At 43.0% G+C, this 23,406-nt stretch overlaps 1 protein-coding gene and 1 long non-coding RNA gene across 10 annotated transcripts in view; one reads left to right on the forward strand and one right to left on the reverse strand.

The window, feature by feature from the left end:
• CACNB2 (calcium voltage-gated channel auxiliary subunit beta 2) overlaps positions 1 to 23,406 on the forward strand; it is a 402,461-nt gene that overhangs the window by 252,991 nt on the left and 126,064 nt on the right. For 2 of the 9 annotated variants that reach the window (XM_089693720.1, XM_089693726.1), the window contains exon 1: positions 16,236 to 16,802. The exons of 6 other annotated variants lie outside the window; for them this stretch is intronic. In XM_089693720.1, the coding sequence (XP_089549846.1) occupies positions 16,734 to 16,802 (69 nt within the window). In that variant the 5' untranslated portion in view covers positions 16,236 to 16,733. Of the gene's footprint in view, positions 1 to 16,233; positions 16,803 to 23,406 lie in introns of those variants that run through there. One more of the 9 variants, XM_089693721.1, reaches the window with a different exon arrangement.
• LOC149449096 (uncharacterized) overlaps positions 1 to 23,406 on the reverse strand; it is a 167,564-nt gene that overhangs the window by 137,427 nt on the left and 6,731 nt on the right. The gene's annotated exons all lie outside the window — the stretch shown is intronic.

Below are 23,406 nucleotides of genomic sequence, written 5' to 3' on the forward strand. Positions count from 1 at the left end.
GGACATGTTTTCATCGCAGTTATAAAACTGGTATCAAGGAGATTAAATTGGGCGGCAGAAGAAAGACTGGATGACACAAATTGAGCGATGGTGCATTTAAGAGGACAGATCTGTCAACAAAAAGAACAAAATGCAGTATGGCTGATAAAATCAGATATTTTGGCAGGGACCATATCTGTCTGTCTGCCAGCACTCTTATTTCATCTGAGTTTCCATACAGCAGGAGAAGAGAGGCAGCTGAAAATGTGACCAGCGCAGTGAGGGATTGTCGGAGTTTGGTCACATTCTGGGCTTAAAGTGCATCAAACAACTTTTGTGACATCAACCAGCTGGCTGAACACAAAAGAAGATTCCTCTATCCACACAAACAAGGTGAACGGAGGACTCTCCCTGCCAGGACATTTTATTCTGGGAGCGACACCCGTCACTGTCAAAGTAAACTGATAAATGGCTGCAGCTGATTGGCTGCTGAACTGGCCAAAATTCATTCTGTGTATGGTTAGCTTTACTTTGCGGAGATATCCTCTAACTTAAGGTGGGAATACACGATTAGAAAATCGACCGATCGATCATCCGACAATCGAGAGGCGTTCGTTCGTTGGTCAAAATCGTGGCCCACATTAACCAATCTAAAAAAATTGTTCGACGGGCCATACATAGTGTTGACGTCTTCTGTACAAGTGGAAGTGATGCGGTGTGCGTGTGACCTTGTAGCCACGCCCTTCCGGCCAGAACGAGCGATATACACAACAATTACCAGCAATGAGTATAATATCGTTTATTACATGACCTATATACATAAATATTGATACATAAAATATAATCTGCAGAATTCTGGTTTCATGATCTCATTAGGACAATCTACTTTTAACATTTGGATTTTTCGTTCGTGTTTATGAAGATTCCTTGGACATAGACATCTGGGTCATCTTATGTTTCCACTCATGGGTGATAGCATTTGATAGATTTTTTTCATACGACCGTCATACCACTGCATAGAAAATCGGTTGTTCGTATGCAAAATGACAACATTTTTCACTGTTCTTCAACCGGATTTTTTCATTCACAATATCGTTATCGGTTAAAACATCCTGCTCATCAACGAAGAGAAAATCGTTCGATCAGTGGTTCTGAGAAATTTTTCGTACGATTTACTTATCTTGTGTACGGGGCATTACTGCTGTGTCTACAGGACAGGAAAAGAAGGCTAATATCCCCAATGGGATACAGTTGGCAAAAAAATAAATTTTTTTGTCAGGGGTTTTAACCATTTCTTAAAGTGGTATTAATCCCAAAAGCAAAAATGTATTCTATTGCAGCTTACCAATTCTTAGATGCAATGTCTGCGTTAGTTGCCCTCCAGAGGATTTACCCCCCCCCCCCCCCTTCCTGACCAGGCCATTTTTTGCCATACGGTGCTACATTATTTTAACTGACAATTGCTCGGTCATGCAACGCTGTACATAAATGAAATTTAGGTTATTTTTTTTTCCCCACAAATAGAGCTTTCTTTTGGTGTTATTTGATCATCTCTGCTTTTTTTATTTTTTGCACTATAAACAAAAAGTCCGACAATTTTGAAAAAAAAAAAAACAATATTTTTTACTTTTTGCTATAAAACATATCCAATAAAAAAATTTAAAAAATCAAATTTCTTCATAAATTTACTCTAAAATGAATTCTGCTATATCTTTTTGCTAAAAAAAATCCCAATACTTGTAAATTAATTGGTTTACGTGAAAGTTATAGTGTCTACAAATGGCGGTATATACCGTATTTTTCGCTCCATAAGACGCACTTTTTTCCCCCCAAAAAAGGGGGGTAAATGTCAGTGCGTCTTGTGGAGCGAATATGGAGCGGCCGGTCCGGTATTTTCACCGCCGCCGTGTCAGAATACCGGGCCGGCCGCTCAGCTCTGCAGTGGGACCTTACCTGTTCCTCTATCCAGCGGCGCGCTGTCTTCCCGGCTTCTGTAGTGTGCGTGACAGCCGGGTCCCAAGTGCGCATGCACAAGAAGCGGTGCTCTTTGTGAATGGTACGGCGGTACCTGGGACACATGACAGATCCCAGAAGCCGCCGGACCAATCACAAAGCGCAGCGCTTCTCGCGCATGCGCACTGGGCATCGGGCTGTCCGCCGAGCGCCCACACTACAGAAGGCGGGTAGACAGCGCGCGGCTGGTTAGAGGAACAGGTAAGATCAAAGAAAAACTCTCAATTTCAGGTACCCGCTCCCCCTCCCTCCCCAAAGGTCAGCAGTCATCTCCTGTACTGTCCACAGTCTCTGGTCATCTCCTGTACTGTGTCTGCAGTCTCTGGTCATCTCCTGTACTGTCCACAGTCTCTGGTCATCTCCTGTACTGTGTCCACAGTCTCTGGTCATCTCCTGTGGTATGTCCGCAGTCTCTGGTCATCTCCTGTACTGTCCGCAGTCACTGGTCATCCCTGTACTGTCCGCAGTCACTGGTCATCCCTGTACTGTCCGCAATCACTGGTCATCCCTGTACTGTCCGCAGTCTCTGGTCATCCCTGTACTGTCCACAATCACTGGTCATCCCTGTACTGTCCGCAGTCTCTTCTCATCCCTGTACTGTCCACAATCACTGGTCATCCCTGTACTGTCCGCAGTCTCTGGTCATCCCTATACTGTCCGCAGTCTCTGGTCATCCCTGTACTGTCCGAAGTTTCTGGTCATCCCTGTACTGTCCGCAGTCTCTGGTCATCCCTGTACTGTCCGCAGTCTCTGGTCATCCCTGTACTGTCCGCAGTCTCTGGTCATCCCTGTACTGTCCGCAGTCTCTGGTCATCCCTGTACTGTCCGCAGTCTCTGGTCATCCCTGTACTGTCCACAATCACTGGTCATCCCTGTACTGTCCGCAGTCTCTGGTCATCCCTGTACTGTCCACAATCACTGGTCATCCCTGTACTGTCCGCAGTCTCTGGTCATCCCTATACTGTCCGCAGTCTCTGGTCATCCCTGTACTGTCCGAAGTTTCTGGTCATCCCTGTACTGTCCGCAGTCTCTGGTCATCCCTGTACTGTCCGCAGTCTCTGGTCATCCCTGTACTGTCCGCAGTCTCTGGTCATCCCTGTACTGTCCACAATCACTGGTCATCCCTGTACTGTCCGCAGTCTCTGGTCATCCCTGTACTGTCCGCAATCACTGGTCATCCCTGTACTGTCCGCAGTCTCTGGTCATCCCTGTACTGTCCGCAATCACTGGTCATCCCTGTACTGTACGCAGTCACTGGTCATCCCTGTACTGTCCACAGTCTCTGGTCATCTCCTCTACTATGTCTGCAGTCCATTAGTTCAGAATTTTTTTTTCCTGTTTTCTGCCTCTAAAACCTAGGTGCGTCTTATGGTCAGGTGCGTCTTATGGAGCGAAAAATACGGTATACTGGAATTTTATTTTTTTATACTAGTAATGGTAGCGATCAGCGACTTATATTGGAACTGCGGGACTGCAGTGGGCATTCTGACACTGAGTGGGAACTGACTAACTGCCACTGACATCCCCAGTGACCCTAATACAGTGATCAGTGCTAATATAAAACACTGACACTGCACTAATGGCACTGGGCAGGAAAGGGTTAACATCTGGGTCAGTCAAAGGGTTACCTGAGTGCTGTGTGTGTTTTATTGTGTGCTACAAGGGAGACATGCTGCTTTGTATATCTCTGCTGTGCGGAGAGATACAAAACAGCATGTCTATGCTGAGAGGAGAGAGATCTGTGTTGTTTACACACAGGTCTCTCCCCTGTCAGCTTTCCCTGATGATCACCGAGTGACAGTGGGGAATCGCCGACCGGGACCTGGTGATTAACATCTCTAGCTGCCAATAGCGGGTATACAGTATATACATGATTTTTCGCAGCCCTACTGCCATGTAGCAGTATTTTTGCTATAGGGCGGAGGGCAACTGATTAATAGGCTTTCTTCTATATGTTTTTATCCAGGAGCGCTCCTTTATTTGTTGTTTCGTGCTCATGTCTCATTGCTGGTCAGATGTGTTGTTGGAGCTGCGCATACTGTGGTTATCTACATATACCCTGGAACCTCATTACGCTTGGTATTTCCACCTGTTTTTCAACAGCACAAGCTCTCCTGCAAATGTATCAGGAATGTTGAGACAAACCATTTACCATTGACAGGGGTGTGTACAATGATCGGCTTATATTTATTCATGTAAAACCTTTATCCCAAAAGGAAAAACAAGCTGTTGCTCTAACTGGAGTGTGAGCTAAAGTCCAGCTTCAATGTGTTATCTTTTATCTAAATATACTAGTACATCTGACAGGCTAACACTGTGTCTGTGTGTGCTGGCAGCCATCTTGGTAGAGGCAGGGCTTTGCTTCCTCATGTCAGAACATGCAGCAAGGAGAACAGTGAGCCTCACACTAGTGACTTCACCAAATCTTACTCCAAATCTCTTGAGACTAGTAGTCAGAAGCAGCAATGTCTTGGATCTCACACTGCAGACATACAGCTATGAGACTGTAGACACAGGATTGTCTAGGTATACCCATGTACTAAGAAGTATACTGTTATTTTTCATGAAGAATTTCAGAAAAACAAATACTGCTTAGAGGCAATGAACATTTCTAGATGTTCCCTATAACTTGGTAAATCTTCACTTTTTGAATTAAAATGCACTTTAACTGCAGACAAATGACGGCCGGCCGGGAGACCGGCTATTCCGAGTGGATGTCATATGACGTGCTCCCCAGAACACGTCCCGCGTGTGCCCCCCACGGGCCGTGCGTGCCCCCCACGGGCCGTGCTGCAACACGGTGTATCCCCCCGCTGTGTCCACTGGACACAGGATGACCAATCAGTATACTAGCTGCTGACCAATCACAGCAGATAACATGACAATTGTACACAATGGATGGAGTTCATTTATGCCATCCATTATGTACTATTGTTTTGATCTCTGTGATTGGTCACAGTGATCACATGGTACAGCCCATCTGTAGCATGTGATTAGCTATGGTCAATCACAGCTAACCATAATAGTAAACATTGAATGAATCGATTTCATTCAATAAAAATGGTTGCTTTTAGCAGTGAAATTCACTGGTATAAGCAATAATAGTGTGTTAAAAAAAAAAAAAAAAAAATCCTGATCATTTTCCTGGAGAAGTACACTGTTATTATGGTAACACTGTATTGCTCTGGTCACAGTATGTTATAAAAGAACTTTGTAAATTGTAAAAAAAAGAGTAATTCAAAATTTAATTTTTTTTTTTACATACTGTCCCCAGTCAGTGTCCCTGATCACTGCCACACCATTTATATAATGACGCTGTACTGCACTGGTGACAGTATGTAAAACATTTTTTTAAATTTCTTCTTTTTCCAAAAATTGTGACTTAAAAATTACAACTTCAAAAAACTGGCCATGCTTCTTACTAAATATTTTGGACGGACTACTTTCCAAAAAAGGGTCATTGGGGGGTATTTGTACTGTCCTGTGTTTACTGGGCCTCAAGAAATGTCGTCAGTACATCAGGATTGATCAACGATCATATATATATATATATATATATATATATATAGTACCAAGGTTTGTCTAAATCAGAGGTCTCCAAACATTCTAAGCAAAGGGCCAGTTTACTGTCCCTCAGGATTTAAGGGGCTCGGACTGTAGTCAGCCGGAGTAGGAAATGCCCTGGTGTCAGTGCCCCATCATTGGTTTTAATGGGAGGAATGTTGCTCCATTGTTTTTCAATGAGAAGAAAAGTCCTTCATTGACGGTGTCAATAGAGGGAATGGTGATCCATCATTGGTGTCAGTTAGTGGAATAGTACAAAAAACAAGAGATCCCTGTGCTCAAATCCCAAAAGCTAGTGCATGCATTTATCCATCAGGTGCTAAAGGGGTGTAACCACATATTAACACTAGAAATTCTGAAGGACCCTCTGCACACTGGTATATACCAGTGATCAGAGGGTCCTTCAGAATTTCTAGTTAGTGGAATAGTACCCCAAGGGCCAGATAAAGGCAAGCAAAGGGCCACATCCGACTACCACTGGTCTAAATAATAAACACTGATTGGGTTATTTTCACCAAAGAAATGTAGCAGAATACATTTTGGCCTAAATTTATGAATAAAAATGATTTGTTTGCAAAATGTAATAACAGAAATGAAGAAAAACATTATTTTTCTTAAACATTTTTGGTGTTTTGTTTTTGTTTTGCAAAAAAAAAAAAGCCAGCGGTGAATAATACTCTGTGGTCCCTTCTGAGGCTGCTGTGAGCTGCACTTTGTTTTAATGGCGGCTACAAGAGATTTGAGTGTTTCAAGGAACCCTTTCTTTTTATTACAGGTACTTATATAGTGCCCAGGGGCGGACTGACAACTCATGGGGCCCCCCGGCAATAGGGGATCATGGGGCCCCTGTTTCCTTGGCCAAACTCAAAAAAGCCTATGAAAAAGGTACCAGAGGCATCTCACGGGGCCCCCTACTGACCCCGGGCCCTCAGGCAGTGCCGATTTTCCAAATGGTCAGTCCACCCCTGATAGTGCCTGTAATAAAATTATCATAGTTCTCATTGCATGCTTCTTGAAAAGTGAGATTTCACTTGAAACTACAGGTACCGTTTAAAGAACAATTGTTTGCCTATCAAGCCTGTCGATTCTCAAACACTGCGCTGGTTATAAGGGTGGTGGAACTGCTACTACCAGAGTCAGCCTATGAGCCAAACAGTCCTGCTTGTTGCCACTTTTTCCCCAGACAAGCACGTGAATAAATTATTCTTGCATTTTATTTCTGGTCACCTCATTCTGGAATATGGCCATGTCTGTAAAATCAATCCAGTGACCTATAGAAAACCCAGCGAACTGCCGTGACATGAAGAGCTCTCTGCTGGACGGTCTCAGCTCCAATGCTGGAAATAAAACCTACAAATATCAGCTCACTGGCTGTGACGGAACAATAAAAGGTGCCAAGAGTGAACGCAGCCGTACAGGACAATAAACAATCATGTACCGAGTGTAAATGAAACATGAAAAGTCGCCAGCAGGCCGCCAGCCATGTGATATGAATTTACTGCAGAATCACCAGACCGACAATAATTTAGAAGCCAACAGTCTAGGTGCAAATGACTTCACACCTTGAGGATTGGATCTAGTGTGGATCTGAAACATTGCCAGTTTGGTGTTTTTCATCATATAAAGATTCCTCTGACTTTTCAAAGTTTCTTTGCTTTAATTCCAGGTCCACACAATTGTAATTTTGCCAGGCACCATGGGTTAGATGTGCTCCAAAGGAGCCCCTTCATTTCCAGAACCAAGCACAGTGGCTTAATGGTCAGTACTTCCACCTGGCAGTACTAGGGTCATTGGTTCAAATCCCAACCATGACACCACCTGCCTTGAGATGGCACGTTCTCTCTGTGCCTGTGTGGGTTTCCTCCCCCACTCCAAAGACATGCTGGTAGGTTAATTGTCTCCTGTCTAAATTGGCTCTAGTATGTTTAAATGTAAGTTAGGGACCTTGGATTATACAGCCTTTGAGGGTTAGGGACTGATGTGAATGTACAATATATATAAAGCCCTGAATAAATTGATGGCACTATATAAGGCCCCTTTCACATGGGGCGGCCTCTGTTTTGCTTAGTGGGGGATTTGTCCGCTAATCTCCTGCATATCAGATGACAGGACCATGTCCGCTCCACCTATGCCAAGCGGACACAGGCACAGCATGTAACCTTAGGAAGGAAACCCTTCGGGGAAGACCCATGGCAGACATGGTTGGAGAACCCACCTAAGGCCCCTTTACCATGGGGCAGGCTCTGTTTTGCTCAGTGGGGGATCTCTCTGCTAATCTCCTGCATATCAGAGCAGGTGGATGACAGGTCCGTGTCCGCTCCACCTACGCCGAGCGGACACAGGCACAGCTCTATGGGTGGTCGAGTGTAAACTGACCTGCTGTCTGTTTACACCCATCTGCCTTCCAATCGGACGGAGTGGAATGAATTTCCATTTTTTTCTTAGCAGACCAGATTGAAGGTAGGATGGTGTAAATGGACGCAAGTATGTTTACATCTGCCGCTGCATAGATTTGAATCAAGAGTCTGATCGGGTTCGCCTGAAGGACAGGCGGACCTGATCAGACCGCTCATATGAAAGGGCTTTAATGGGTACCTGCAGTGCGGACAGTAGAAGAGTTGAGCGTTCACTCTGTATTTATGTTGTGTGTACACTGTGTTTAATATATATACGTCAGGTCCGGAGGAGTGGAGACAAAAGGTTGTGATGAAATGTACATTATTCTCCAACTACAGTAAAATGATTGAAAGGCTGAACATGTGGACATCCCTTATTTCTGGAGGTGGGCCTTAGGACCACTTGATAGGTGGAGATGGTCCGTAGAACCATCTGGATGTGGGCCTCAGGCCTGAGAACTGTGTAGAATATATATGTTGGGTCTGGAGGAGTGGAAATAAGAGCCGGGTTATAACAAACTGTACATTATACTTTAACTGCAGTAAAATCTTTGAAAGGCTAAATGTTTGGACACCCATTTTTTCTGGAGGTGGGCCTCGGGCCTGGAGAATTTGAGTGACCAAAGATATTGGAGGTTCTTTGCTTTGGATAGAGTGGTGACAAGCTAGATCCTGTGTTGTGCTTTTGCTCTATGCAGGGCTCCATTACAGAGATTTTTCCTCACTTCCTGTCCTGTTGACAATGGTTTAACCAGACAGGAAGTGAGGGACGAATCTACAACACAGACAGAGAAAAATAAAAATCTGACGGGTTCTAACCTTCCCTTACTCTGCTAAAGAGAGCATTGTTATATCTGTGTTGCTGTTTTAGAGATCCCCTCACTTCTTCTCTGGTAAAACAACATTGGCAGTAAACAATAGGCTCCATGCACATTAGCGCAACTCCCAGTGTGACTTTGATGCGACTTGTGGTGCGACTTTGATCCGACTTTACATTCACTGAACTAAAGTTGCATCAAAAGCCATACCAAAGTAGTGTAGAAACTAGTTTTAAGTGGCTGCAACTTGAAGTTGCACAAATTTGAATGGTACTCATTGGGAAATATGGGGTGTGACTTGCCATGTGACTTTGAACCCCGGAGTGACATGGCAAGTCGCACAAATGTGAATGGACTCTAAATCTCCGTAGCCTCCCTGGTGGTATTCCCAAGTGTAGCTCGGGGTAAAGTTTCAGCACCACAAGCGGTAACCCCGAGCTACACTCAGGAATACTTTGCAGCATTGCTCCGGGATCCCTCGATCACTTACCTTGTCCTGCGCTCCCGTGATGTCCCCCCTGCAGTGTCCCCTGCAATGTCCTCCGGTGGATGCCGGCACCTGTCTTTTGGCTTCCATTCCCTGTGACGTCTGGTCGTATGGGGTCGGAACTGGCGGGAAATTTGAAAATGACAAAAAGTGACATTCACTAAAATCACATAGTATAACATTACTGTATCAAACCATTTCACATACATTTTGTCCCGAGTGCTTTGTCCTGTGCCCTGCCTGCATTTTTACTGTTCTTTCTGCCTGGAAACTGAGAAACGTCCATGGCGTCCAAAAAGCGTCCCTTTAGGTCAAAAGTGGTTTTAGACCGGCTAGAGAACAGCGATAGTAAATCAGAACCACTTGCAGAATTGAGTGATAATGATTCGTGGGGAAATTCGTCATCAGACACTGAAAACGATTTTGCGACTTTGCTCAGTGATGTGTGAACTTGGCGCTATATTTCAAATTTCAGTGTTTTTGGTTTGATTATATTATTGAATTAAATGTATTATTATTATATTATTACTTTTTATGATTATTTATTATATTATAATTTATGATTTTGTGTTTCAAATTTTATCATACCCGGAATGTTTACTAGACTCTTGTTCGGACAGATTTCAGTGAGTTATTCCTAAAAATTACAGGCCTACAATAAAAAAAATACATATTTCCATGCAAAAAAAATGTACCGCTTTGATCACAGAAATATGGACATAATCAGACCGCTAGGGAGGTTAAGGCTCGGTTCACACTGCCGAGACTTGGGATCCGACTTGTGAGACCCCAAGTCGCATGACATGTGCAATCCCATGTTAGTCAATGAGAGATGTCTTAATTAGCACTACTGACGTCACTTCGACTTTAGAAAAGGTTCCTGTACTACTTCAAGACGACTTCGATCCAATTTGTGCCCATAGACTTTAATATAACTCGCCTCCAAGTCGGATCCTCATCTATATTGATGTGATTTGGATCTGACATTACAGGAAGATTACCCAGGTATTCCCTGAAAGTCACTTCAAAGTCGCATCAAGTCACATCAAAGTAGTACTCAAGTCGCCAGGAAGTCGTCTGGTAAAGTCGCAATGTAAGTCGCATGACTTTCCGGTCGCAGTAGTGTGAACCGAGACTAAGAGTCCTGGATAGCAGTAAAAACCTGACGGGTTCCAGCCCAGCCCACTCTATCCAAAACTAAGAGGAAAAAGGCATCTAGTGTATCTAAAGAAGCCAAATCTTATTTTTTTAATTTTTGGGGGGGAATGGTTAGAATTGTTCCCACTGAGGGATTCACCCTCTCTATTCATCCTAGTGAGTGACCATTGTCATCAAGACAGTGATTGGAAATTCCATTCACTGGAACAAAAGGCAAGTGGAAATCAATGGGTACACCTGTTCCTGTGACAGCTGTCTAAGGCAGGCCATGGATGATGCATTTTTTTTTCATCCTACTTCCTCTTTGTGTCGTCCTCTGTGAACTCAAAACGTCTCCTTTTCCCCCTCGCTTCTGTTTGTTTGTCATGTACAATGTGCACTACAAATCTTATAGTCCATTGTCAATCTCCTGAGCGAGCAGGAGAGGGTGGCTTCATTCCTTCACACACTGGGACTATGGAGAATGAACGTAGTCAAACCATAGGAAGTCAGATCACTCCAGCAAAAATTGTAAAAAACAAAAAAATGGAGATTTGGAGGAGGGACTTTTCTGAAGCAGGAATACATATTTGTGTAGATTTTTTTATTTTCTTAACCAGAGCATAGTGTCACTTTAAGGCTAGGTTCACAACTATGCAGGCTGTAGTTGATGTGTTTTTCTGGTGCGTTTTTCTTTTTCTTTTTTTTTTTTTTTGCACACGTTTTTGAAGCGTTTTTAATGTGTTTTTTATGTGTTTTGCGTTAAAGTGTTACTAAACCCACAACAGTAAAATCAGTCTGTATATGCAGTAAAGCATGCTTCTAATACTCACTGTGGAACCTAAGGGGTTAATCCTCTGTATTGTGTAAAAAGGATGTTTGATCCTGTCTTCTCTGCCCCTCCTCTTGTTCAATTGTCCAGTCTTTTCTCCTGATAAGACAGACTGAACTCATAGCCAAATACACATGTTCAGATTAGTGTGTATTGCTAGAGAGGTTTTTTTTTTTTTTCTTGGGAGAGTACATATGATCAGCACAGGGCCAATCAGCACTGTCCAGACAGAGGTGAGGGGTTCTGCATCCTCCTAGAGCAGAAAGAAAACTCCTCTTACAAGCTTTAACCAGTGCTCTGCTGAAGTCACAAGACTGCTCTAACTGCTGATGAGAAAAAGTAATTAGTAATTTATATTTATTAAAATAATTGCATTCCCATGTTGTGTGTACTGTGGGAGATCAGATATAGTGAATGCAGGGTCCTGGGTTTAGTAACACTATAATAGGGTGTGGGGCAGGTGTCTGTTGTCAGGCAGGAAAATTCACCAAAAACACTTACACATGCATTTTTCACATGCTTTTGATGTGTTTCCATTGAAGTCCATTGAAAAAACGCAACCTGCTGTAGGCAAAAAAAAGTCCCTTACCCTTTCTAAAAAACGCACCGGTTGAAAACGCATAGATGTGAACGTGACCCATAGGCAACAATGCTAACTGGACTGTAGTGCATTTCTGCAAATGTGAAAACGCACAGCAAAACGAAGAGGTGTGAACCTAGCCTAATGCAACACGTTACTGTGCGTCAGGGGAGCTTCATTAAAGCAGCCTACTCTTTCTGAACAGGCTGGCGGCGCACATTAGTGCACTAAATATCAGGCTTTATTAACCACTTGAGCTCCAGAGGATTTACCCCCCTTAATGACCAGGCCTCTTTTTGCTACTCGGCGCTGCACTAATTCAACTGATAATTGCGTGGTCATGCTATGCTGCACCCAAACGAAATTTACGTCCTTTTTTTCACACAAATAGAGCTTTCTTTCGGTGGTATTTGATCATCTGTGCGCTTTTTATTTTTCACGCTATAAACATAAAAAGGCCAAAAATTTTGAAGAAAAACAATATTTTTTACTTTCAGCTATAAAAAATATATAGTAAACTCAAAGTTGGTTATAAATTTAGGCCAAAATGTATTCTGCTACATGTTTTTGGTAAAAAAAATCCCAATGAGTGTATATTGATTGCTTTGTGTGGAAGTTATAGCGTTTACAAACTATGGTATAAATACTGCAACTTACGCCATTTTTCTGCTATACAGCGCTGCGCTAGTTTAACGGACAATTGCGCGGTCATGCAATACGATACATAAATGAAATTTACATCCTTTTTTTCCCCACAAATTGAGCTTTCTTTTGATGGTATTTGATCACCTGTGCGGTTTTTATTTTTTGCGCTATAAAAAAAAAGCCTGACAATTTTGAGGGAAAAAAAACTATATTTTGGATTTTTTGCTATAAAACATGTCCAGTAACAAAAAAATGCAAAAATCAAATTTAGTCATAAATTTCTGCCAAAATGCATTCTGCGACATGTCTTTGCTAAAAAAAAAAACCCAATACGTGTAAATTAATTGGTTTACGTGAAATTTATAGCGTTTGCAAATGGCGGGAAAGATACTGGGATTTTTAGGGTTTTTTTTATACTAATAATGGCGGCGATCAGCGAATTATGGCGGCGATCAGGGACTTATGGCAGCGACCAGCGACTTATGGCGGGACTGCGGGACTGCGGCGGACATTCTGACATTGGGGGGTACTGACTTGGGGTCACAGACGTCCCCAAAAACACTAATACAGTGATCAGTGCAAAAGAAAAAAAAACTGACACTGTACTAATGGCAATGGGGAGGAAGGGGTTAACTTTATTTTCCAGGGAAGGGTTATAGGAGTGAGGGGAGTGTTTTACTAGGGGTTGGGGGTGTGTACGGGACAAGGCTGATCCAGAAAGAGAAACTCTTCTGTCTGGATCAGCTCATCCTCGAGCTGACAGGGAAGTGACAGACAGAACAGCTACTGCTGCTGTGCTGTCTGTCACTGTTTGCCGCCGGAACATAGCCACTAACGAGCAGCTGTGACCCGGCGACTGACATCTGCGGCGGTGATCCGTGGGGCGGATAGGGCGGCGGCGCGCCTCGCGTGCGCCCCCTATTTGTTTACAAAACACACGTCTTAAAATGTGGTTTTGCCTGCGAGTGCCGCCCTGCCACCGTATATGTACAGTGGCAGGGCGGCATGTAGTTAACACAGCGCACTTCAATAGACGGCTTGTGCGATGTGGTGCACTGCCTGCTGCTATGACATTGTATTGGGGTACCGTTAAATATTGAATGGCAACACAATGCATCACATAGTAGAGCATGCATTACTATCTGTTGTGTAACGTTCATTTTGCTAAAAAAACCAGGCATAATCCTTCATTTTAAAGCAGTTCTTCACCTCAGGAACAAAAAAGATGAAAAGTCAACAGCTACAAATACTGTGGCTACTGACTTTTAATAAAATGATATGAAAAGAAGGAACAGAGGGGCGCCAAATTAAGTGCAGCATTACTGCTGCACTTAGTCTGGCGCTCCTCTATTCCTTCTTTTCATATACCTGCAGAGTCCAAGGTTCGCAGTAAAGTGTGCTGCCAATGATGCTGCAATACTGTCTGTTTGATCCCCACAATACTACATTTACTGGGCTTTCTCATGAACTTTTAAAGACTTTAGTAAATTATTAATTCTCCAGCTCCATTTCCCTCTAATTTAAGAAAAAGATACCTGTCCAAGAATCCAGTGCCGTCCTCTCTGGAGTTACTTCTTCACCGCTCTTCAGGTCCCTGTTTCCTGCATGTTACCTGTGGGCAGCCGGCTGCCCACTGCGCATTCATGACCTGTGCTACGCTTTGTGAATGGTCCTGTAGCCTTCTGGGACATGTGATTTGTCCCCAGAAGGCCGGGAGGAGAGGGAGGAGAATGTTCAGTGGATCCGCCGAGATGATCCGAACAGAAGTGGGCACGGGTAACTGTCAAAACTGTCAAAACCAGGTACCTGCCCCCCGAAAACAAAAATTGTCCAACGGTGCTAGAGGAGGGAGAGGAGGCAGGTACGCAGAACTTCCCCTTTTGGGTGAAGTTTCACTTTAAGTGTACCACAATGTACAACATGCATGAGCTGCAGTATAGGTGCATTACCCCTAACTATGCTTTGTATTTGGGGGAAGGGCCATTCTGAATGAATGGCTGAATGGAGTAGCATCACAAAATGTGGTGTTGTGTTCAGAGATGGTATTCTGCATACCTTGGTTGTAACAAGTGGGTATTTGAGTTACTGTTGCCTTTCTATCATCTGGAAGCAGTCTGCCCATTCTCCTCTGACCTCTGACATCAACAAAACATTTTCCTCCACACAACTGCCACTCACTGGATATTTTCTCTCTTTCGGACCATTCTTTGTGAACCCTAGAGATGGCTGTGTGTGAAAATCCCAGTAGATCAGCAGTTTTTGAAATCCTCAGAACCAGCCTGTCTGGCATCAACAACCGTGCCACGTTCAAAGTCACTTAAATCCACTTTCTTCACCATTGTGATGCTCCATTTGAACTTCAGCAAGTGGTCTTCACCACATCTAGATGCCTAAATGCATTGAGTCGCTGCCATGTGATTGGCTGATTAGCAATTTGTGTTACCAAGTAATTGAACAGGCGTACCTAATAAAGTGGCTGGTGAGTGTGTCTACACAAGTCCCCGGTCACACTGATAAGTCAAAGTCAGATGTCATTCCGACTTCAGCTACGACTTGCAAGACGTCTGTGGCTTACAAGACACAGATGTGTATGCAAGTCGCATCTGAAGTGGTGCATGCACTACTTTCAAAATAGGTGCGACTCCAACCAAGTCGGAATACAAGTGTACAATCCAAACGCACACGTTCCTGTGTTAAAAATGGCTGTGTGTATAAATGGGTGCTGAAGCGACCGTCGGCTGGAACCGAACAGAATCAGCAAGGGAAAATGTCACCAGCACACCGAGGATCTCCAGTATGGGTCCAAAGGTTTTAATGAACGATCACATAGTTACAGCAAGGCAACGTTTCGGAGTCTTCCAGGACCCCTTCATCAGGCATGATCAAGGGGTCCTGCGAGACCCTGAAACGTTGCCTTGCTGTAACTATTATTATTATTATTATACAGTATTTATAAAGTGCCAACAGTTCGCTCAGCGCTGTATATTATAATGGGGGACAGAACATGCGACAGTACAATAACAATACAATGCGATACACGAGGGGATCGAGGGCCCTGCTCCTTGGAGCTTACAATCTAGGAGGGAGGGGATAGTGGTACAGGAGGAAATAGCTGAGGTGGATGGAGTGGTAGGAAGAGTGGAGGAGATCGGCAATTAGCAGGGGGTGGGGTAGGCTTCCCTGAAGAGGTGGGTTTTCATGGTGCGCCTAACTATGTGATCAGTCATTAAAACTTTTGGACCCATATTGGTGATCCTCAGTGTGCTGGTGACATTTTCCCTTCCAACCAAGTCGGAATCGCACCGATACGACTGCTTTAATTGAGGACAATAGGGTACGACTTGTCATGCGATTTGAAACTTGCATTGCATGACAAGTCACACCTGGTATGTCCGGGCACTAGAGCTGCTATTGGTTTTTTATAATTGGCTTTTATATACCTTCTCAGGCTTATTATCTGTCTCATCCTTTGTATGTCTGTATGCTTGCGTCCGCAACATGTCAATTGAGACCATCATTTCTGCATCATGTTGACTGAGACCATCATTTCTGCACCACGTGCTGCCTGTATCTCTGCTCCCTCCCATGATAAATAAATACATCTCCTCCTTGTTTCTGGGGAGGCTAGAGTATGCCGCCAATGACAGCCCTGCCATCCACCTAAATATGCGCTCAGCCAGCATCTTGCTATTTTCAAGCTGTGTACCCTTGAGATGCAGCAGCAGCAGCAATCTGACATCAAGCAACAACACTGTGTGATGTGAGCATCTGCGTAAGGAAAGGATACGGAGCATGCTCAGTGATGCCATTCTCCGGCCCCCAACCAGATCCCTAAAGAGATTGATTGAACTTTGCACTTGCAAATGTCACTGAATACATTTAGCCTGTGATTTCCTCTTCTTTATATAAAGGAGGGTATCTTCCTGCAGGAGGAGGCAGTCGGGACTGTGCAGCCATCACCTGTGCAGGCAAGCATGGATGCCTGGGATTTGTTATCATCGCCTGATAGAAGGAGACATATTTGCACCTCTCTTTAGATGACCTTTGTTGGGGGGGGGGGCAGGGGGTTGATGCATGTATCCTTTATGATATTGGACCTGTCTGCCGGGAATGCCGACCCCTAGTACTTGCGCTGAAGTTGCCGTGGTTGGCTTGTGTTGGAGCTGGCAAGCCAAGATGGATAGGAGAGAGGAAGCAAATCTACAATTCAATCCAAGCTCTGCTTTAGACGGGATCATTTCTGGGTGCCACTGCCGAGCACAGTGATTGAGCAGGCTGGCTAATGAAGGCCTCCTGGATCAGGCTTTTAAAAAGAGCCAAGGGAGGACGACTGAAGAATTCTGACATTTGCGTAAGCTGATTTTCATTATTTTGGCTGCTGGTTGCTACCTGTGACTCCAAACTGCACGGCAAGTAGTGATGTGGCAGTGATCGTGATGTTCTATCTATAGACCCGGTACTACGCTACATAATGACCCATATCATTAGCAAGTTTTTCTGCAATACTGGCAACATTTAAAAATAGGATGTAGGGGCATTTTGAGCCAGAAATCACCAATTTCATCACACACACTTTTATTAATAATATTAATATTATTATATAGGATTTATATAGTGCTGACAGTTTGCACAGCGCTTTACAATATAAAGACAGACAGTACAGTTCAATACAGAAGGATTAGGAGGGCCTTGCTCATGGAGCTTGCAATCTAAAAGAGAGGGAGAGGTGGTACAAACGGTAATAGCTCTGGGGGGGGGGGGGGGGTGAGCTGCATATACAGACTGATTTCACTGTTGTGGGTTTATTAACACTTTAAAAAAACATTATAAATACCTTGTTCCCCCTTTTATATTATTATTATTTTATTTATTTATTTCAGGTACTTATATAGTGCCATCAATGTACGCAGTGCTTTTTATATATATCGTGCATTCACATCAGTCCCTAACCCTCAAGGGGTGTACAATCTAAGGTCCCTAACTCACATTCATACATACACATACTAGGGCCAGTTTAGACAGGAGCCAATTAACCCACCAGCATGTCTTTGGAGTGTTGGAGGAAACCCACGCAGGCACAGGGAGAACATGCAAACTCCAGGCAGGTGGTACTGTGGTTGGGATTTGAACCGGCGACCCTAGTACTGCCAGGCAGAAGTGCTAACCACTTAGCCACTTTGCTGCCCCATATTAGTGATTACATTCCCTCTGTTGTTAGCTGTGAAAAGCTGGGGGACAAGAAACAACATTGCTGTGGTAGGGGGGTGTCAGGACAAGTCTTGAAGGAGAGCAAGCTCAGATCCCAGCACTGCTAGAGAACTGATCATGCCGTTCTCTCCTGCCTAGTGTGGTCAGTTTTTAATAGGAAAGCAGAGGGACTGGCAGGAACACCAAGGATTTCACACAATGGAAGCTATACAAAAGAGAACAGGTTACTTTTCCAAACAAGTACATGGTACAGCAGGCACACATTTTGAGCCAGAAATCACCAATTTCATCACACACGCTTTTATTAATAATATTAATATTATTATCTAGGATTTATATATTGCCGACAGTTTACATAGCGCTTTACAATCTAAAGAGAGACAGTACAGTTCAATTCAGAAGGATTAGGAGGGCCCTGCTTATGGAGCTTGAAATCTAAAAGACAGGGGGAGGTGGTACAAAAGGTAATAGCTGTGGGGGTGAGCTGCATTTACAGACTGATTTCACTGTTGTGGGTTTAGTAACACTTTAAAAAACATTATAAACACGTTGTTCCCCCTTTTATATTAGTGATTACATCCCCTTTGTTGTTAGCTGCGAAAGAGCGGGGGGACAAGAAACAACATTGATGTGGTAGGGGGGTGTCAGGACAAGTCTTGAAGGAGAGCAGGCTCAGATCCCAGCACTGCTAGAGAACTGATCATGCCGTGCTCTCATGCCTAGTGGGGTCAGTTTTTAATAGGAAACAGAAGGACTGGCAGGAACACCAAGGATTTCACACAATGGGAGCAATGCAAAGGAGAACAGGATACTTTTCAAAACAAGTACATGGTACACAGGCACGCATTTTGAGCCAGAAATCACCAATTTCATCACACACACATGTATTAATAATATTATTATATAGGATTTATATATTGCCGACAATTTACATAGCACTTTACAATTTAAGGAGAGGCAGTACAGTTCAATACAAAGGATTAGGAGGGCCTTGCTCATGGAGCTTGCAATCTACAAGAGAGGGGGAGGTGGTACAAAAGATAATAGCTGTGGGGGGTGAGTTGATGGAGGTGGTTAACATACTGTTTTTAGCTTGGTATATATTTAATTGTGACATGCTTCTTTAGTTAGAATGATTTTTCTGTATTTGAAATACAATCGTTAAATATTAGGTAGTAAATCTCACAGGAGATGAACTAAATCCAGAACACCGGAAATGGTGACTGATTATTAGACACTTCCAGTAGCAAGTCTTTCTTAGCCAATGCAGGTCATACACATACTGGTCTGATTGTTGAATAAACTGTTTTTCTTTAAATATATTTGAAATAAATCTAGAAATGCTTGATCAGTTTAGATTAGTATTCAACAAAGGTGAAAAAAGATTAGATGGCTTCAAAATGTGTTATAGTATTCAAGCCAGTAGCGTGTGATCGATCGACTCTGAAATGATCATTTTCAATTCTTGTTTGCTTTTTCCAATAAACTTTTAACATTAAGATATCCAAACGTGTGGCTGCCCATACTCGTGTCTACAGCCAGCAAAAGACAGCCCCGTAAAACCACCGACAGGCAGGAAGTCTGCTATTATTAGTTATTGATTTTTGATGTGGTGACATCAAAGAGGGAAAGGGACATGTCGCCTATATTGTAGTTATGTATTTATAAAAGATCAATAAACAGTGCGAAAATCCTGAGCTAAAGAGCTTACAATCCAAAAGGGAAAGAGGAAGATCCAAGTAATTATATACCACAGGTTGTCAACCAACCTGGCCAGTTACATAGATACTGGGCATAGATATTTATGAATATTATTATTGCATATTTACTCTCAGACTTTACTACAAACATCTGTGTTATCTGAAATATTACTTTATATTCCTAAAGTATATGAAAACCCTCACCTTGTCAAATAACCCATTCAGTAGTAATAAAAGGCAAAACATTTGTGTACAGATATTAAAGTGTTACTAAACCCAGGACCCTGCATTCACTATGTCTCCCACTGTACACAGAACATGGAAATACAATTAGTTTAGTAAATATAAACTGCTAAATACCTTTTTTCATTAACAGTATATACAGTTGTGTTCAAAATAATAGCAGTCAGACATCACTAACCTGATCAATCACTGTTTTTGGTAGAAATGATATTTCTACATGGCAAATAATTTACTAGCAGGTGTAGTAGAGTAATAGAAATCCAACAGACCCAACAGTCATGACATGCATGCTGCTGATTCTGTGTAATTGAATCACTAATTGAAAGGGGCATGTTCAAAATAATAGCTGTGTGGAGTTCTATTAGTGAGGTCATTCATTCTTTGAAAAACAGGTGGCAATTATTGCCCTTATTTAAGGAAAGAAGGCAGCAAATGTTGTACATGCTGGTTACAGTGCATTTCTCTCTGAAATTCTGAGGAAAATGGGTTGTTCCAGACATTGTTCAGAAGAGCAGCGTACCTTGATTAAAAAGTTGATTGGAGAGGGGAAAACATATAAAGAAGTGCAGAAAATGATAGGCTGCTCAGCTAAAATGATCGCAAATGCTTTAAAATGGCAACCAAAACCTGAAAGACGTGGAAGAAAGCAAAAAACTACCATTCAAATGGATAGAAGAATAGCCAAAATGGCAAGGACTCCGCCAACAATCAGCTCCAGGAAGATGAAAGAAAGTGTAAAGTTACCTGTGAGTACTGTTACAATTAGAAGACGCCTATGTGAAGCCAAGCTATCTGCAAGAAGCCCCCGCAAAGTCCCACTGTTGAAAAAAAGACATGTGCTGAAGAGGTTACAATTTGCCAAAGAGCACATTGACTGGCCTAAGGAGAAATGGCGCAACATTTTGTGGACTGATGAAAGTAAGATTGTTCTTTTTGGGTCTAGTGGCCGGAGACAGTTTGTCAGACGACCCCCAAACACTGAATTCAAGCCACAGTACACTGTGAAGACAGTGAAGCATGGTGGTGCAAGCATCATGATATGGGGATGTTTCTCATACTACGGTGTTGGGCCTATTTATCGCATACCAGGGATCATGGATCAGTTTGAAGACATCAGAATACTTGAAGAGGTCATGCTGCCTTATGCTGAAGAGGAAATGCCCTTGAAATGGGTGTTCCAACAAGACAACGACCCCAAACACACCAGTAAACGTGCAACATCTTGGTTCCAGACCAACAAAATTGACGTTATGGAGTGGCCAGCCCAATCCCCGGATCTTAATCCAATAGAAAACTTGTGGGGTGACATCAAAAATGCAGTTTCTGAGGCAAAACCAAGAAATAGAGAAGAACTGTGGAATGTAGTCCAATCATCCTGGGCTGGAATACCTGATCACAGGGGCCAGAAGTTGGTTGACTCCATGCAACACAGATGTACAGCAGTTCTCAGAAACAGTGCGACTACAACCAAATATTCATTAAGTGATTCAAAGGAAAGCAAAATCTTCAAACATTTTTCAGTTTATATAGTGAATGTTTGAGTTTGTAAAGAAGAATACAAACACCGCTATTTTTTTTGAACAGTCTAATATTCACTTTACTTCAATTTTTTTAGAGGAACAACACAAATTTGATCTATTTTTCTTCATGTTTTGATTTGGAATAGAATGTGTAGTGTTCCCAATGCATTTGTGTGTATGGAAATAAAAGCTATTAGAAGGATTTTGAGATTTATTCACTTTTTTCAACACACTGCTATTATTTTGAACACAACTGTAGCAGTCTTGTGACGTCTATCAGTGTCCAGGAGAGCACTGGTTAAAGCTTGTAGAAGGAGTTTTCATTCTCCGCTGATTGTCCTATGAGGCTGCATAACCCCTGACCCTCTGTCTGGACAGCGCTGATAGGTCCTGTGCTGATCACATGCACTCTTCCAAGACAAAAAAAACTCTAACAATACACACCAAATTGAGCATGTGCAGCTTGCCCCCAAGGCTCAGTTCTATCAGCAGATGGATTGGGGACTGTGGAAGAAGGGGAGGATCAGAGAAGTTAGGGTCAAACAGCCTTTTTACACAATGCAGAGGATTAACCCCTTAGGTTCCACAGTGAGTATAACAAGCATCCTTTACTGCATATACAGACTGATTGTGGGATTAGTAACACTTTTAAAAAGATTATAAATACCTTGTTCCCCCTTTTTTTTATTAAGTGTTCTTGCATGGCAAGACCACTTACTGTTATCTCACAGATATAGTCTTATTATTATAGCCAAATTTACCACCCTAACTCCTCCCACAGTTTTTACACTACATAGACAGTAATATACCGAAACGTGCGGATTGTTCTGTCCCCACATGAAGGCGAATGAAGGTATATCTGATAATGGCTGTGTAACTTCCTACCTTCGTATCCAAGCAGTGGAGCAGACCGGACCGGCAGATGTTCAGGTTAGATGGATCCAAACGTATACACGGGAATGAAATCAGCGTGGGTTTATTTGGTCCAAAATACAGCGACAAACAGTGATACAATACTGTAAGGTAGTAGAGGTATTGATGCTGTCCTGTGATATCTTTCCTGAGGCTAACTGCTGGTCAAAAACTGATGCCTTCACAAGCCCAGGGTATTGAATGTCCTGTCACACAGCTATATAGCAGATAAAATGGCTGCAGGAAGTGACCAGAACCAAGGCTTGCCTAAAACCACACCCAGCAGAGAAAACACTTACTAGCTATAACAGAGGCATGCAGCATGCAAATTCTGGCCAGCAGATGGCAGCAACAGATCAAGACATAGAAACAAACATGGTGAAATAAGAATTGGTGATACAATGCACAGTTAAATAACAAATATGAGGGGAACAGCACACGGATTGATCCCGATTGGTGTGCTATTAGTTAGTGGAACGTTTCGCCGAATGGTTCACAAAATATCAGCGTTTTTGTGGTGAAATTGGTCCCATAGGAATGAATGGCGGAATGTTCAAAACTACTGGGAGCTGACAAAAGCTAGAGTGTGAGCTGAAAAATCAGGACATGAATTCTAAACTGCCATCACTCCCTCATTTTCAAGCCCACCTACACAAATCTTATATCAAAATGTTAAGCCATAGTTCTGATAGTTTTCACAATATGACCATTTGTTTGCAACTCATGCCGCCCATTGACATTCACTGAAACTCCACTCTAGCCACCTCAAATTTGAAGGGCAATTTCTAAACTGCGACTGTGCCTTCAGTTTTAATATTTCAGAGACATACTATGCAACAAAATGTAGGTCTGGGTCTTGTGATTCTCACAATATAAAGCTATTATAATTTTTAAACTACAACCATTTGAAGATGGCAACCGCCAGCGAAGTGAGCAAGTTGGAGCAGTTTGTTTTTAACCACTCTTCTCTGCCCTTGCTGTAGAGTGAGTTGCCATAGGAACCCAGGTGTGTGAGCAGGCAGCAGAGTGACAAGCCACTCCACCCAGTTATTCCGCCCACTCCAGTTGTAGACTACTGGTGGAGGCAAGAACACTTCACACAATTTCCCCAGAAATTGTAGCTTTTCTAGTTAGTGATTACATTCCCTCTGTTCTTAGCTGCATAAGAGCTGGGGGACGAGAAACAGCATTGCTGTGGTAGGGGGGTGTTAGGACAAGTCTGATCATTGGAGGAGAGCAGGCTCAGATCCCAGCATAGCTATAGAACTGACCATGCCGTGCTCCCATGCTTAGTGTGGTCAGTTTTGAATAGGAAAGCAGAGGGACTGGCAGAAACACCAAGGATTTCACACAATGGGAGCAATGCAAAAGA

This window comes from Staurois parvus, unplaced genomic scaffold, assembly GCF_062004578.1.
Source record: "Staurois parvus isolate SC_StPar_1 unplaced genomic scaffold, SC_StPar_1.0 ptg000636l, whole genome shotgun sequence".
Lineage (NCBI taxonomy): Eukaryota > Metazoa > Chordata > Amphibia > Anura > Ranidae > Staurois > Staurois parvus.